The sequence below is a fragment of the Rosa chinensis genome, chromosome 5 (genome assembly GCF_002994745.2).
Source record: "Rosa chinensis cultivar Old Blush chromosome 5, RchiOBHm-V2, whole genome shotgun sequence".
NCBI lineage: Eukaryota > Viridiplantae > Streptophyta > Magnoliopsida > Rosales > Rosaceae > Rosa > Rosa chinensis.
The window spans coordinates 73,321,322-73,338,016 of NC_037092.1; the positions used below are offsets into that span (position 1 = coordinate 73,321,322).

The window sequence follows — 16,695 nt, forward strand, 5'->3', positions numbered from 1 at the left end:
CCCTTTAACAATCAAAAAGCACAACCAATGAGGAAGAAAAAGTAGAAAATTCTGGAAATGTGACTTTCAAAATCAAGGCATACAATGAGAGTAAGTAATTAGAGATGCAAGTCTACAGGGCATCCATTAGTTTCCAGTTTTAATATAGCCCTTCCACTGAAGAGTAAATGAATAAACAACCTTCAAATGGTACATTGCAACACCAGATATCACACATCAATTGCAACAGCATACAGTAATCTAAAAAAGAAAGAGAAACAGTTTCCTATCTGCAAAATGGTTTGAGAGAGTTTGGTAGACGGGTGTGTTTCTATAATCACTGTATAATATTCCTACTGCTTGGCATACCATCTTCCCACATATAAAATAGCATATCTGAGCAAATTTCACTAAATTAGGTAGAAAAATTGGAGGGGGGGGGGGGTGGGGGGGGGCAAAAAAAAGGAAAAGGATCGGAAAAACAACCCAATATTAAACAATATCGTAAGCACTATTTCACATCCTATGATGCCTCATTTCAAACTTTTGAAGTAGGAAGAACAAAAGCAAGTTTTGAGACCAAAATTGACAACTCATGTGGTAAAGATACTCACTTTTGTTGTAACAAAAAACAATAGTTACTGTTGCAGATAAAACCCCAACTAAGCTTAAAGTTTGATTATCAGAAGCACAAAGAGAAGGGAAAAAGGGGAAAATAGAAGTTGCCATCAGACCCGGATTGAACTCTTAACTTTTGACACCAAAGACAATATTGGTGTAATAATGCTCCCTAAAAGAAACATTCATGTCGATATTTACTGAACGATTACCAAGCACAGTACAGTAACAGAAGTAAATTTAAAAGAAACATGCATGCATAACTAAGCATATACCATAGACAATAGATAAGAAACAGACAACACAGATCAGACAACTTGCAGATCAATCATACATATAATGGTTTACAGAACATACAACAACTCTTAACACCCAAAAAGTTAAAATAAGCTGTGCATTTAGAAACAAAAGAATATGAAATCTTTACTATTAGAATATATTAGATATCATGTATGGAAAGGCCTAACAACGGTCATCAATAAAAAAACATCTCCCATTCATACCTAATCAATAGAGAAACATAGTTTTGTTTGGTTCATTTGCAAACCACCACCCCCCCCCCCCCCCCCCCCCCCCCCAAAAAAAAAATTGCATATCAATAGATTACTTGAAGAAAGAAGAACACAGGAGACAGAAACAGTACATGGAACTGACATTAGTAGGCATCATTTTCTCACAATGTTCAGAAATATTACCTGCAACGTACAATTGAAAGAAAACCAAGTGGTAACAAAAAAGAAAAGAAAAAAAAGAAGCAAAATCCCTATTGAACGAACAGTTCATGAGCAGCAATTGGTTACTATGATTATTTGAAAATGTGAAACCAAGAATCAATAAAATCACCAAACCATACCTATAACCAAAATTTTCCGATTCCTTCAAGATATATAGAAACTACCCAAGTATGTAAAGTACCTGAAAAATTCAATGACATTCCAAAACAACAGTTCAATGTAAGCGTAAGAAATCAAAATCGAAAAATATAGAAACAAAGATACAGTTAACACTACCTCCAAACTCTTTGAAGCCATTAAGCTTGATTTATTAAACCCAAATAGAATTGGTGGCGAGAGATTTGTTCGAAATCTTGAAACAATTATCAAGTCTGACCTCCACTGAGTCTGCAACACTGTCGCCTGAGTTGATACCTATCTTACTCTGCCTTTTAGGTTTGACTGAGAATCCGCTCTGCACACAATACTTAACAGCGATAATCCAATTCCAACCAAATATAACAGAAAGGATACCCAAATCAATGGAAAAAGAAATCTGAAAATCACCGATTTTGATACTAATTTTTTCCTCTTTATGGGTTTGATTTTGTTTTGTTCCTCTTTCCCTTTTCTCCTTTTATATGAACCGTAAATGGAGAGTGGGGTGAATAGTGATGAAGCCATCTCTACTCCGATCATGTCCCACGTCCGTCTTCAGTCTCCAATCGTGAGCCCTGGCAGTCATTCTTCTAGGAGATCGTGCTAACCGCCTTCTAGGAGATCATTCAGTATTTATTTTTTTCTCAATTGTTTTTTTTTTTTTGTATCTTACGTTGTTAGCCTTCCTTCATATTTTTCATTTAAGTTGAACTGTTCTCATATATGATGGGTAGTATGGGGAGTTCACTTTTTGGTGAAGCTGTTGACACCAAAACAGGCGCTTTCATTTCTAATAGTAGAGATAGGTTAAATTGAACTCATAAACTGTAGCATCTTACTACACTTCTGGTAAGAGGTCACAGAAATTGGTGCTAGCGAACTCCTTTTTTTATCTCGCTGGACCACCATGCATCGGCCACTAGATGGCACAAGATCCAAAGTTCATACCGCCAAAACCGTGAACAGACCCAACTGTATCCTTTAAATAAATAAAAGGACTAAACCACAAGTCCACAACTAAGGATGACAATTGATCAGATCGGGGACCATCACTATGCCAACAAACCCATCAGATGACAGACTTTGACTGTCGTCTGATATGAAGAAAATCTGTCGTCTATTAAGCTGATATCTGATTGGTGTTCAGACGACAGTCAATGCCCGACGTCCGAAGATGACTCAGACGACGGTCACCAAAAATATATCTGTCGTCTGAATGTAGCTCAGATATACACAAAATGGTAGTATATGTGGTTAAATATGATATCAGACGACAGTCAAATGTTGTTATTGTTTAACTTTAGCAACAGACTTTAATAATTTTTTATTGTCTTAAAAAATATGAGACAACAATAAAGTGTCTACTGAATGTGTAGAATTTAGAAGTTTATTTTCAAAATCTGTTGTGTGAACTTCATTGACACAACATTTTCTTTCATTTATCTATTGTGTCTCTCATTCTAAAAGGACTTTTAATTGTCCTCTGATTGTGTGGATGCTTGAAATCTCTTTGTTATTTCTGATGTGTGTACTCCTTTCAAACCACAGTCGTTGATAACATTCTATTGTTTAATATTGTTTAAAAAGACATTTATATGTCTTCTGAATATGGAGATAGTTGATGTTTCATTGTTACGTCTGTTGTGAGAAAGTGTCATACATCACAATATTCTGTCGTGGGAATGAGACTAAGACTATAGAAATTTATTTTTGTCTGTTGAATCTTCTTGTTTCAGACAACAGTATTTTGCCTGAATTCTGTTGTTGGACGTTCAATTGTTCCACATTTTTATATTGTGTGATTTGGTTTAAAACCACAGAATTTGGCTTCAATGTGCCATACCAGAACCTGGAAATAAACATAAACCACAGTATATACCAATACCATTCATTTAGAAAATGGTACCATATATTCATCAAATATTTGGAAATCACTAACATATCCACTGCAAATCATGTACTGCCATTTCCATATTCCACCAATGTACATCAACTGTTGAAAATAATCAACAGATTAAAATCCATGGAGGCTAAAAGTGACTAATCAGCTGCTAAGGTTAAAATGACCGAGAATAGCAAAAGCTGATCATTTGGTTAGGCAAAAACCCTCCAATATCTAGCTATATAGGCATGCTGATGTCAATATGCACAAAAACAGACCCTAACTATTCATGTACGACAAACCTCCTAGCACGCACACTACATATCTGGAAACATGATAACATGCTTCGCCCATTCTGCCCGAACTTGATCAATGTCCTTTTCTGTGTAAACCAGATTTGTCCTTCTTTCCCACTGCAAAAAACAAAAACAAAAACCAAGACCCAAATCAAATCACTATCATATATCCCAATGATGAAAAAGTCATACTGAAACCATGAAATACAATCTGTTATGGTATCAAAAACACATACTTTAGCTGCAAACTCCAAATTCTTATCTTCCACTATCTCCTTCATGTAGCGCATGATCCAATACCCACAAGTCTTACTATCTTTCTGCTCCGGAATGCCCTGAAAAAAAAAACACCGTACCATATCAGAAGCACTTAAGAGTATAAAACCTTAGGTGATAAGACCCAAAAAACGCAATTAACTTACAGCAAGATTTTTCCATTGAATGGTTTTCTTCCCTTTCTTATTCTTGTGTGCATTGTAGATTTTAATGGAGCTTGCAAATCAATAGCAGACCATATATCAGCATATATAATGCACAAACAACTCTTAGTTATCGACTTATACAGTGAAAAATCAGTCAACTCACTTGTCCAGAATTGTTTTCCATTCACCAGCGATGAGTCGCCTCTTTAACGGATCCATGAAGTGAATGGTTTCTTCAGCTGGATTCACAGCAGACAATGTCCAATGACCACTATATGCAATAAACAAAACTCATCATAAGTTTAAACTAGTTTATATAAAGCATTCACCAAAACGTAATATAACACAACATACTGCATAGTAATTCAGTTTACAGACCCTGAATTATATGAGACCAAATAAATTTGCCCAGACTTCCCATTTATGAACCGATTTGATACTAAGCGAGCTCGTTCGGTTGGATTTCCACAACCACTTGCACCCGTGTGAGCAGGGTCGACAAAAGCGACCATGTCATTCATCTTAGCCTTCTTCAACACACCTTGAAGGTAGCTACATCGACATTTCACAACATTTCAACTGATTTCACAAATGAAAAATCACAAAACCTAACAAATAATAGGAAACTTTAACGTGTTGCATTACCTCATGTAAAAAACAATGCAGCTGCCTGAAATTTCCAATAAGTGTGTCATAGCATAGATGTCCTTTCTAAAGACAAAGGCTTTATGTGGATGACCAAAAAGTTCTGGTCCAAAAGTGGCGTGGATGGTTGCCCCATTCCGCAATCCAATGTTTGCCCAAATGCATAAGTCCTTTAAAGGTGCAGGGAGATTCGATGGCAGGATTTGCAAGTCTTCCTTATCATCAAACATATCTTTCTGTGGCCTATTAGGAATTTTACGCTTTGGTTTTTTCTAATGTTGTAAAAATGAAGTTAGATTATATTCCATAATCACATATGCAGAAGTAAACACAAAGAAATTGAGTTACCTTCCCACCAGGTGCAGGGGCAATAACAAGGTTCCTCGGCCAAGCGACACAAGTCCCAATGGCATCCTTGACCTTCACTATCTCATCTTTTATGGGAAATGGCAGCAAAGCTTCAGGAACAACAGTTTCTGTGATAGAGACACGCAAATTCTCCTCTCCAAGTGGAACACCATGGATTGTTTGCTGTTTGGTCTCAAGGTCGACACTGATGACAGTTCCAATAGCCACAATGTTTTCCACCGTGTCAATGGCCAGTTTATACTTGGTCTCACCTAATTGTTCCTATACATGAAACAAATTAAATCCATACAGTTCTATATCCAAAAATCCATATCAGCATACCTACAAAATTCAAGTATTTAGGCAAGCACGATATTTACCTCTTCACCATGTACTGGTGCCTCTAGTACAATGACATCTTCTCTAACCTCCTCTTCTAATATCGGGTCTAACCGTACCCTCTCATCACTGGGCTGCACAATTTCCTCTTCAACCTCGATGCTCACTTCATCTCTTAAAACCAACTTCTTCTTCACACCCTTCACCTCAGCTTCAATATTATCATGTGCAGCCTTCTCCCCATGGCGAGAACAACTCCCTTGTCCTGAACCAAGCTCATTAACTGCTGTGACAGGTTTGGGGGACTCAACAGGCAGCTCTTTCCCATAGACCTTCGCTTCTAGCTTCGCAATCCTCTCAGTCTAATAAGCTCTCTCCTCAGCAAGTTTTCTATCCCTCTCCTCCTCCCATGCAGTTCTTTCCTTAGCTAACAAAACTTCATTCTCCTCCTCTAGTATCTTCTTCAGCGATAACCTAGTCCTCTGTTCAAAAGTCATCTTTTGCCGTTTTGGCAAGTTGAAATATAAATCGGGCTTGACATTGCCACCAACACCTCTAACCCTACCTCTATGCTCCGGATTCCCCAATGCAAGAGTGAGCACATCATCAGACCCAGATGTGGCAATTTCCCCTTCAGCCTCCCTTTTCCTTAAATGTTCCTGATTCAAAATATCCGCGTTAAATGCTGCGATAGCATTACATCCATGCATATATAAATTAATATGAACTTGATGTCCATACTTACAATTTTTTCGGCTTTCTTCTCTACCTCAGGTTGTTTGAAGTTGCCATTCCTATCTTGCAGAGCCTTGATCCACATTGTAGCTCTATCAAGTTCTTGTAAAGGGACACTTTCAGACTTTGACAAATGAAAACACAATGAATTAGTTAATATTCTGTACATATCACCTCAGATTTAGTTGACTCGTCTAAATATAAAACTAACCAGTTCTTCCATTAAATTTGCATAACCTTTGCGTGACATACGATGAGGATATTTATTCTCCTTTCGCTTTGCAATTTGGGCTTCACGTATTTCCTGCAAACCATAACATAAGTAAATTAGAAACTGCAATGAATATTCATAGAGAGAGCACCTTCTGAAACCAAAAAACACAGCAAATTTTATCAAATCAGTAACCTGGAAGGTAGCTGAAAGCCTATCAGCAACAAACTGGTGCCAAGTATCCTTCGTTATGCTTCGGTAATCATCTGGAGGATTTTCTAACAGTTTTGGTTCATCCATATAAGGGATGATGTACATGTTTGTTAACTTGCTCTTGAACTCTCTCCATTTAGTTGCAGCAGATGAAATCACCATTTTTTTAAGCTCTTTAGGCACCACAAATGCATCCTACATACATGTACAATAAACTAAGCTACTGTAATGCAAAGCTAATTAACATGTAGAATATATATAAACTAATCAAGCTGAAATATGGTCAGTAAGTACCTTTATAGATTCCCATATCTTTTCCTTTTCATCTAGATCCACTTCTCTCCAATCATTTATTGAGATAGGGATCTTCGTACGTGCCAACACCCCAATGTAAGACTGCATTTCTTTTGCAGCCTTACCAACAGGTTCTCCTTTTTCATTAAACTTCACAGTGAGCCTCTTTCCTCGGATAAGCCTGTTTGTAATGCGGCTCATCGTAACCATTCCTTGCTTCAGCAACTTCAATCCACCAGTTCTGTTTTCATCATCATCCTCCTCAAACTTCTTGGTCTTACTGGAAACAGACTTGTTCGTTGACTTGGTTGATGACATAACCCCGTTGGACTTAGCAGTTATAGTCATGCTAGTCCGAGACTTCTTGGGGGAGGCAGCCTTTTTGGTAGTCCGACCCTTCTTGGGAGAGGCAGCCTTTTTGGTAGTTTGACCCTTCTTGGGAGAGGCTGCTTTTTTGGTAGTTTTAGATATGGGATTGGCAGCCTTTTTAGTTGATGTCTCAGCCCCTTCAATTGCTAGAATTGGTGTTGCTGGTTTTGTCCTCGATCGTTTCATTGCCACAGCCTTAATCCTTAGAGCTATGGCTCTTGCAAAACTTGATGATCTAGTAGAAGGCGACATCATCTGAAACACATAACCCAAATGCATGTTGTTAGCTACATGTTAATACTATCATGATAAGATTCAGTTAATAGTTAAACAGAATATCAATAAAAATTAACTAAAGCAATAGTGTAACACGAAACAAATGGATGAAAGTGGTCTGTGTATATTATTCTTAAACTTGTAGCCTACTTAACAAAGCAAGAAATCAAAACAAAGAAAAGCAGCCTATACTAATATCAGCCTATATAATTAAACACGTCGACCATTCTCATTCTCAACCCATATTCCTTCATCGCCATCTCGAATATAGGAGCTAGGCAGATCACCAACTACATCATCAAAGGTCTCAATCGATGGCATTGTAGGAATGAATGGGTGTTGTTCCAGTTCAATATCTTCCATCTCTTCATCATTACACCCTCCTTGGTAGTCTCTTTCCGGGCACCGCACTACCACTGACCATTGATCATCAAGGGGGTCTTGTATGTAGAAAATCTGTTTCACATGGGTAGCTAAGATAAACGGATCATTTAAATGCCCTACCCTATCAAGTTTAACCAAAGTAAACCCAAGTTCGTCTACTTTAACCCCCCTAGCTGACTCCACCCAATCACACATGAAGACGGGTATCCTAAACTTGTAGTAGTCCACCTCCCAAATTTGTTGTATCCTGCCGTAAAAGTCCATATCATCAGTTTTAGGGTTTTTATCCCTTGCACTAGCAACTTGCATTGCATCAGCAACCAAAAAAACCCCGCTATTTTGAACTGATCGTACTTTGTCACACTCCGAAGTGTTAAAATCAACCCCATTCACATGGTAACCACCAAATGTAGGGACCTCCATTTTTGGTCCACCAGCCAACCACCTAATGGTTTCAGGAACATCATTATCGGCAAATCTCATTTCATTTGCAACCTACAAATAAATTGACATGTCAAAAGTATGGAACCACACAAGTTTATTGAACTCGAAACTCAAAATTGAATAGACATTATACTACTGCAATGAGGTCGAAGATAAGTTATGTACACTTTCCTTGAACCAACCAACAAAGGTAAGGTTTTGTTTGTCCTTCAACCACTTCTTATTTTTTTTGAACCTTGGAAAACTCAACTTTAGGAATTCCATATGCTCTCTGCAATGGAAGAAAAACTAAGCAAATGAGCAACATAACTGAACACGCGTAAGGTGATATAGTACAAATGATCGAAAACAAAACATAAGTAAAATTATTACTTACTTGAAATAAGGGATTGCATCTTCAGTGTTCATGCATACACATAGGTGGGCCATGTCAAGCTGCTTTCTGTCGACAGTAATGATGGTGGCGCCTGATAAAGGCTTGCAGCCATTTAAGAGCCCAAGTTTGGTTCTCTAAGGGATCCCAATAGTGGTAGCCTCTCTAGGAAGCATACGTTCCGAGCAAAACTCAACTGCCTCTTCTACAATGTAACACTCTGCAATGCACCCTTCAGGAAATTGTCGATTTCTCACATATCCTTTGAACACTTTCATGTACCTCTCAAAAGGGTACTGTTTGAACCCAAAATGAAATTGGAGCCAAACAGGTACATCCATCTAAAAAATACCGGACCACATAACTCGACTTCCCTAACAAGATGGACAGTTAGGTGAATCATTATGTCAAAAAATGATGGTGGAAAGAACTTCTCAAGCAGGCAAACTGTATCGACCAGGTCTGCTTGCATTTGTTGCAATTTTGAAACGTCGATCATTTTACTGCATATTGCTTTGAAGAATAGGCAAAACCGAATAATTGCGTACCTAACTGGTTTCTCCAAAACTGAACGTAATGCAACAGGGAGAAGAAGTTGCATTATAGTGTGGCAATCATGTGATTTAAGACCAGCAAGTCGTAAATCCTCCATTGACACCAGATTTCGTACATTGGATGAAAACCGAACTGGAACGGTCATATTGAAAAAGGAACTGCAAACAATCTTTCTCTCATCTAGGAACAAGTTCCAACTACCCAAAGGCAACTTGTCCCTTTTTGCAACAGTTGTAGGCTTCAAATCAGTCCGTATACCCATTTCGACCATGTCTAAACGAGCAACAGCCCCATCCTTAGTCTTCCCAAAAATGTTCAACAGCGTACCAAGAATAGCATCACAACAATTCTTCTCAATGTGCATCACATCAAGATTATGTCTTACCGGAAGATGTTCCCAGTAATCAAGTTCGAAGAAAACAGACCTTTTTTTCCAGCAAGGTCTGTCTTCATCTTCAAGACCCTTATAAGGGGGAAGAGGGTTTTTCTTGCCAAATGGTCGATTTAGACCTTGAACTCTGGTCAACACCTCCTCTCCAGTTAATGGTGTAGGAGCTTCACCCTCCTCTATGGTGTTGTCGAAAGCAGCAGCTTGCTTTCTATAAGGATGATGTCGTGGCAACCATCGTCGATGCCTCATGAATGCCATTTTTTTAGAGTGCTTCAACCTATAGGGTCTTGTCTGATCAACACATATTGGATAAGCATTGTATCCTTTCACAATGCTTCCTGATAAATTCCCATACGCGGGAAAATTGTTAATTGTCCATAACAGTATCGCCTTCAGTTTAAAATACTCTCCTCTTACAGCATCATATACTCTCTCAACCCCATCCCACAACACTTTCAAATCATCCACTAATGGCTGTAGATAGACGTCGATGTCATTTCCGGGTTGTTTGGGTCCAGAAATTAACATAGTCAACATCATGTACTTCCTCTTCATGCATAACCATGGAGGAAGGTTATAGGTGAAAAGTATAACAGGCCAACATGAGTATTTGCTACTTAGAGAACTATGTGGATTAAACCCGTCTGATGAAAGCGCTAATCTTAGGTTCCTACTTTCTAGACCAAAGTCTGGCCATTTTGTGTCAATCATTTTCCAAGTTGGGGAATCGGCTGGATGCCTCATCATTCCATCTTTCTTTCGATCATTGGCATGCCAAGTTAGCTCCTTAGCTGACACTGTCGATTGGAACATCCGTTTGAACCGTGGGATCGGAGGGAAGTACCACAATACCTTCCCTGGAACCCCTTCTTTCTCAGATTTGTCATTTCCAAGTTTCCACCTTGATTCACCACAAGTTGGACAACTGGTCGCATCAGCATGGTGCAATCTGTACAAGATGCAGTCATTTGGACAAGCATGAATCTTTTCATACCCTATCCCCCAATGCGGAAAGTGTTCTTTTAGCCTCATAAGTAGACCCTGGTAAGTCATTTCCTTCTGGAAGCAAGAGGCCAATCATAATTAACATATCTGAATAGCACGCATCAGTCATGCCGTGCTTTGATTTCAGATTGAATGTTTGTATCAAACCATTCAACTTGGTTGTCTTGGTACAACCAGGATATAGAGGCTTATCTCCATCTTCTACAAACTGCATAAACTCGTTCGAGTCTTCCGAAATCTCCTCATCCTCACTACCCTCTAACCCTACAGCTTCTGCTTGTATGCCTAAATCAGGATTCATTTCGATTGTTTCAGAATCCCCTCTAAGAGCATGCAAGGCAGAAGTAGATGGTTCTCCATGCCACTTCCAATGCTTATAACTAACATCAATACCGTTAAAAAATATATGGTCCTTAATCAGCCCTATACCACCAAAATCAGTGTTATGGCACTTCAAGCAAGGGCAACATATTTTATTTATGTCCCTTACATTATCCGATGCAAATTTCAGAAATTCTTCAAGTCCTAACTGAAACTGTAGTGATCTTCTATCAGCCTTCATCCATGACTTATCCATCTTATATAGAGAAACAAATGTATCAATTACAATATTAACATTAGACCTAGCTAGGATCATGCTACATAAACTAGCTAGTGCACACAAACATGTACATTTATGCACATCTGAAATCAAGCAATACAATAAAGCAATTAGCTACTTCATGTACATTTAGCACTTCATCAAGCGATACGATAACAGGGGCATTTGACATAGTATAAATCTTTCTAGTTTTACATCATCATACAATTCATACTTAATACCAGCCATGTAATAATTCGACATTGCTCATTTGTAGTCCAGCACAGGAAAAATGGAAAAAAACAAAACAAAACAAAAAAAAAAAACAAACTTGTAATGATCATGGAACTCACCAAAAATTGATTTAAGTCAAAGCCAATTCAAACACCACAACTTGTTTCCACCACTTCCAGACTTGTTTAATTCATAATGTCACTGATTTTTCAACTCTGCAAATCATAAGATAGTGTCAATTTGTTTGACGTGTTAAGAGTTTCATTATGTATTCAGCATCAGATCAATAACAAAGGTGAAAAACCATAACCACAAGGTCCCTAATTTACACGTCCACATGGAAATGGCTACCATCAGATTTTGAGACAAAATACTTGCAGTTCACATGATTATGACAATCCAATACTTACAGTTCATACAAAATACACAAACCCATAGTTGACTTTTCAAAACTTCAATAGGGAATAGCCGAACATTAAGAATTGTTTGCTGTCCAACCATTGGATGGTGAGCAATCCACATAAGAGCCAATGTAAGAGCCAAGATGACAAATAGAAATGTAAAGCATATTTCGATAATGACATAACACAGTAAACAACAAATGCCCACATGGAACCCAAACTATGATTGGGTCAATGCCCACATACAATCACAATTCTAGGTTTGGTTACAGTTAAATGTTGTCAAGAAAGAGACCAAATTCTATAACTTTAATTGGAGAAAGTGAAGGAGTAGTGAAGAAAAAGAGCAGAGCTTTACCTTCGGAATTCAATGACTGTCAATTCAGATTGGCAAATGCTTTCCAGTTAACCCAGGCCAGTACTGAAACACCAACATTATGCTATTTGTCATTCAACTCAACAAAAACCCTAACACTTATAACCTCGCATCCCCAATTCGATTAAAACCTAGAAAAAAAAATTCAAGATTCAAAGGAAATTTCATTTTCAAGCCTGTAAATCCCCAATCCAACAAAAACCCTAAATAGCTGAACAATGAATCTAAGGGCTTACCAGCATAGATAAAGAGCTACTGATTGAGACCCATGAAATTTGCAATGAGGTTTCGATGATTTCGCGATTTAAGTTTGAAACAAAGACTCAGATGTGGAATGAGGATTTCTTCGTCTGTCGAAGAGAGATGGGGAATGGACGGAGTATGAGGTTCTTCGATCTGGGTTCTCAGTTATGATTAGGGTGTTTCGATTTGGCAAGAAATTTGGATTTTCATCAGTTGGAAGGGGTCTTGTCAGAGCGTTGCGAAGGAAAAGTTTGCTCTCTACCGCTTTAGGTTTTAGTTTTCATAAAATCGGGGAGAGAATCTCATTAAGTGTTCCAAACTAAGCTACTGTTTGTTGTGCCAAAAAAAAAAACACGACAAAAAAATCCAAAGCGAATTTACTCCTTTGACGACACAACATATATCTGTCGTCTAAATACAAACAAAAAAAGAAGCTACGACCAAAAACGAAATCAATTTATCTCCTTTGACGAGACGACAGATAACTGTTGTTTGAAAACAAACTTAATTCTCAAGACCAACTTTGTATGGTATTGTTGATATTCAGACGACAGTTTTTACATTATCTATCGTTAAAATATATCAGACGACAGAAACCAACATGTCTGTCGTCTGAGCTCTGTCATCTAATGAGGTTTGGCATAGTGCATATTCACTATAGTACTATACCATTATCATTCCTGTTACCATTCTCCAATATCGTCCCCAAATTTCCTCGTTAGGGTCGGGCATCCCCTTTTGTTTTTCTAATGTATATTCCAAAAGAGAAAACTAACGAAAAAGTTAACTTCACCACTTCCCTGATCCCATGATACTGCTTTCATCATACGACGGAAAGTTATGCAGGCCAAAAACTGCATCCTTCAGCAAATCCTTGATGTTAAAAGAGAAACCAATCATCATCTTCCTCGATCTACAACCAACATATCAAAATTGAGAGGCACCATAGGGAAGCACGACAAGAGCAGTGAAGCAATAAGACATGCATAATTGAAAGAGTTATATTCATCATCAGTTTCCGAACTTTATTGCTTGTTCAGTTTGATACATGACTTCCAAAAATGATCAAAGACATATTTGGATTCCAGATTTCGTATCGATGTGATAACTTGAACGTTAAGGTATCAAATTAGAATAAATCAATGAACGAATCATATCTGTCAAATTTGAACTGTTCATCTCAAGTCGCCATTTTGAATGCTTTAACGATAATCAATTTGGCTAAAAAATTTGTAGAAATGATCTACACATTATGACCTAAAAACTAAACGATTGAGATGTCAAAATGTGATCGAAAAGTTGTCTAATTCCCTATCCCTATAAAAGATCCCTCACTAGAAAGGCCCTGTGTGTGTATAAGATTTTCAACCTTCTCTGCTAAGGATATTTTTTTCTTTTTTTCTTTTTTGAGAAAAAGGGCGGTGCGGCAGCCCTCAAGCCTTGATAGCCTTAATTAAAGAAATTGTCAAATACAAGAGGGGGCATTGAGCCTACACCCCTGATTACAATAAGTAGAACATCCTAAAATACTATCCTGAGTCTCTACTAAATGCTTGTACTCAACAAAACACCAACTAGCAAAGAGCGCTCTACTGGCGACTCTATTTGCTTACGGTATGGATTTTCATATTCTTAATATACTAAAGCCCGGTTGATACTGTATACTATTCATCTTGGCCCTGAAATAGAGCGACAGTTTTGCCCTTTCTACTTGCCTCAACTATAGTTTTGCCATTGCTTTAAGGGCGATAAACGCTTCGGAAGACGGTGATCGACAGAGACAGAAACGCTGAGAGCGAAGAAATAATCCGCCTCTTTCCACCCACGCAGCGTCTATTAGGAGTCACTATCATCCATGCATGTTGCTTGATCGTCCCACACCGCAAAGATGGTCAAATCAACTCCAATTTCTTATTTTCCATCAAAATCAAACTTTCTTCTCATGATTTCATATTTGAGTAACTTTTGATTTTGCTTCTGATAGTTTCTGTGCATCGCGGTCATGGTTATTAATGATTTTGATTTGTTCGTTTTAGGTATTTTAGTCGCCTGCTTAAAGCTTTAAAATTAGGTTCCAGAGCCTTTGGATCCGATAGAGGAATTTGAGTTGCAATCTTCTTCAGGTTAGACCTTTTCTTATTTCCAAGAAAATAAGCTCTCTAAAATTTTTAGCTGGTTCTGAAATTGGCGTTCAACAATTTATGTTCGTAAATTGTTCTTTTGTCTGATATTGCTTGCTTCTATGTTTTGGGGTTTACTCTTGAGTTTGTGAAGAGTAAAGATTGATTCCTTTCTCATGTAGATTGAGGGGATTGATGGGAATTTGAAGAAATGGGTTTTATGTTGTTAGTTAAAACGGGTTGTTTGTCCCGCTGAACAAAGTTCGAGTCTTTTCTCATGTAAATTGAGAGGCTTAAAAGGAATTTGAAGAGATAGAAGAGGTATACGTTCTATTGTGATTTCTGAATTTGGTTTGGTTTCTGTTGTGATGTTCTTTTAAATGATTATCTCTAAAAGTTAACTGTGCTCATCTCATACAGTAGATGACAGAGCTTCAAACTCTTATTTAGTTGGATGGCAATATCGACAGAATAAATCCTCTGCAGATTTCAACTACTCCACAGGATTATGGTATGAATCTTCTGATATTGACATTGATAATTGTGGGAGATGTGTGGGTTCTTTACTAGATGAATGTTATGAAATTAGTGCATTGCCTTTTTTTTTTTTCCTTTCCTTTTCTACAGAAAAATCCGTAATGAACAAAATCAGGAGTACTTTATCTGCATATACATGATTAATTATCTCCTATGTTTAACATACAATGTTTCTTTAACTAACAGGGCACTAATTACGGATTTACAGTGATCATGATTTGACTGTGTTTGTAAAAACTCAAGAGGAAGTTGATAAAGACAGGATCAGTAAAATGCCAGATGATGTTCTCTGCTTTCACGTCAAACAGTTGTTGTTCTGTACATATTCTTAAACACCTTTGTGGAGAGGAGACCTTACGTATTCCAAAAGATGAAGAACCTAGCTGTGATCGCGTAAGAAGACTTGCGAACCATACATTCAGCCATATGGTGAGAAATGGATTAGAATCTAAATTCTGAAACTTATTTTTGACACACTCGGAAGGAGAGGTTTTGTTTTGAAGTTATTCAGCTTTTTTGTTGTTTAGTAAAAAATAAAAAATAAAAAATAAAAAATAAAAAATAAAAAATAAAAACTTTTTCCTGAGTTTGATGAGTTTTTTTCTTCTTCTTATTACTCGCTTACTCTGCTTTGCACTAGCTGATTGTTCATGTATATAGGCTTATTAGTTCCTAATTCAATATGTCTTATTCAGTTTTAATGGACAATCTGTTTTCTCAAACTAGCATGACAGATTAAAAAGTAAAATCCACATCCTAAATTTCAAACTTCTGACTATCAGTATCTACATCTTCTTCCTTCAGTTGACACCTATAGTTATTTGAACTATAACTTCTTATGTCGTACTGAGATTTGGTATATCAATGAGAGATTCTATCTTTGTGAAGGACAGTGTTATTGTTTTATTGACCTACATGTAGTTATTGTTTTACAGTACTAAGCAGTTGCATATATTTTTTTTGTTGGTATAGAGTATAAGTTTGCTCTTGCTCCTATACGTTTGTGTCTGGAGAAATGTTTTTGCATTGCTTCGAGGTATAGAAATGATGCGATAACTCATGAAAGCTGTCTATGATTCCAAAGCAACTTTTCAACTGTATAAAAATCTCAAGTTGTTTTAAATTTGGGAAAACTACAAACTTCATTCTGCCATGAAATTATAGTAGAGATTGGAAGTTATTGTGAAATGGTTTTTTTATTTTTCCGCTGTGTTTACTTTGTGTAGCTGAAGGGATTCGCTGACATTTTATATTTTGCAGGGTAAGCATTATCCCTGGAACTGTGTTGATGGTTATGGCTGGAAGATTCAAGGGCAATAGGGTTGTCTTTTTGAAGCATCATTCTTCTTGCTTGCTTTTGGTCACTGTTAAGTTTGGTTTTTCTTAACTAAGTGAAAAATTGTTTTTACTTTTGGTTACCAAGTAGTGCCTTTTGATGAATGTACATTTAGTTTGCTATGTTTGAGTGTCATTGTGGATGTATAATGTATGTAATGTTTGCAAATGTAGTATTATTAAGCTAAACACCCGCAGCATCGTGCGGGCTGCAATAC

General features: G+C 37.4%; 2 protein-coding genes and 1 long non-coding RNA gene across 6 annotated transcripts; 1 reads left to right on the forward strand and 2 right to left on the reverse strand.

Moving 5' to 3' along the window:
• Positions 1–3,657: 3,657 nt before the first annotated feature.
• Positions 3,658–6,600, reverse strand: LOC112164490. Its single transcript, XM_040505966.1, has 12 exons — positions 6,543–6,600; positions 6,348–6,440; positions 6,147–6,260; positions 5,834–6,060; positions 5,443–5,755; positions 5,063–5,344; positions 4,715–4,986; positions 4,448–4,621; positions 4,233–4,340; positions 4,070–4,139; positions 3,884–3,982; positions 3,658–3,764 (listed from the first exon to the last, which is right to left on the reverse strand). Exons 2-12 carry the CDS (start codon positions 6,384–6,386, stop codon positions 3,669–3,671), a joined length of 1,794 nt encoding a protein of 597 aa, XP_040361900.1. The 5' UTR covers positions 6,387–6,440; positions 6,543–6,600; the 3' UTR covers positions 3,658–3,668.
• Positions 6,601–7,709: 1,109 nt separating this feature from the next.
• LOC112164015 lies at positions 7,710–11,228 on the reverse strand. The gene is made up of 6 exons (XM_024300260.1): positions 10,687–11,228; positions 9,053–10,595; positions 8,879–8,996; positions 8,704–8,794; positions 8,493–8,598; positions 7,710–8,378 (listed from the first exon to the last, which is right to left on the reverse strand). The coding sequence occupies exons 1-6, from the start codon at positions 11,226–11,228 to the stop codon at positions 7,710–7,712; spliced, it is 3,069 nt and encodes a 1,022-aa protein (XP_024156028.1).
• A 2,936-nt stretch (positions 11,229–14,164) lies between these two features.
• LOC112167050 lies at positions 14,165–16,600 on the forward strand. Of its 4 annotated transcripts, XR_002923573.2 has the most exons (6): positions 14,167–14,376; positions 14,522–14,608; positions 14,788–14,926; positions 15,026–15,116; positions 15,329–15,571; positions 16,403–16,600. It is a non-coding gene; the product is annotated as an uncharacterized LOC112167050 (long non-coding RNA). The 4 variants fall into 4 exon arrangements; XR_005800749.1 differs by having other exon boundaries at positions 14,165–14,608; positions 15,351–15,571; XR_005800748.1 differs by having other exon boundaries at positions 14,165–14,608; positions 15,029–15,116.
• Positions 16,601–16,695: the final 95 nt, after the last annotated feature.

Excerpts from the sequence above, each read along its gene's own strand:
- LOC112164015 (XM_024300260.1), bottom strand. The coding sequence starts at position 11,228 with ATGGATAAGTCATGGATGAAGGCTGATAGAAGATCACTACAGTTTCAG. Across the intron at positions 10,596-10,686 it reads GAAGGAAATGACTTACCAGG|ATTGCACCATGCTGATGCGA; the intron begins GTCTACTTATGA and ends CATCTTGTACAG. Across the intron at positions 8,599-8,703 it reads GATGCAATCCCTTATTTCAA|AGAGCATATGGAATTCCTAA; the intron begins GTAAGTAATAAT and ends CTTCCATTGCAG.
- LOC112164490 (XM_040505966.1), bottom strand. The coding sequence starts at position 6,386 with ATGTCACGCAAAGGTTATGCAAATTTAATGGAAGAACTG. Across the intron at positions 5,345-5,442 it reads CACCAGTACATGGTGAAGAG|GAACAATTAGGTGAGACCAA; the intron begins GTAAATATCGTG and ends TTTCATGTATAG. Across the intron at positions 4,140-4,232 it reads TGGAAAACAATTCTGGACAA|CTCCATTAAAATCTACAATG; the intron begins GTGAGTTGACTG and ends TTGATTTGCAAG.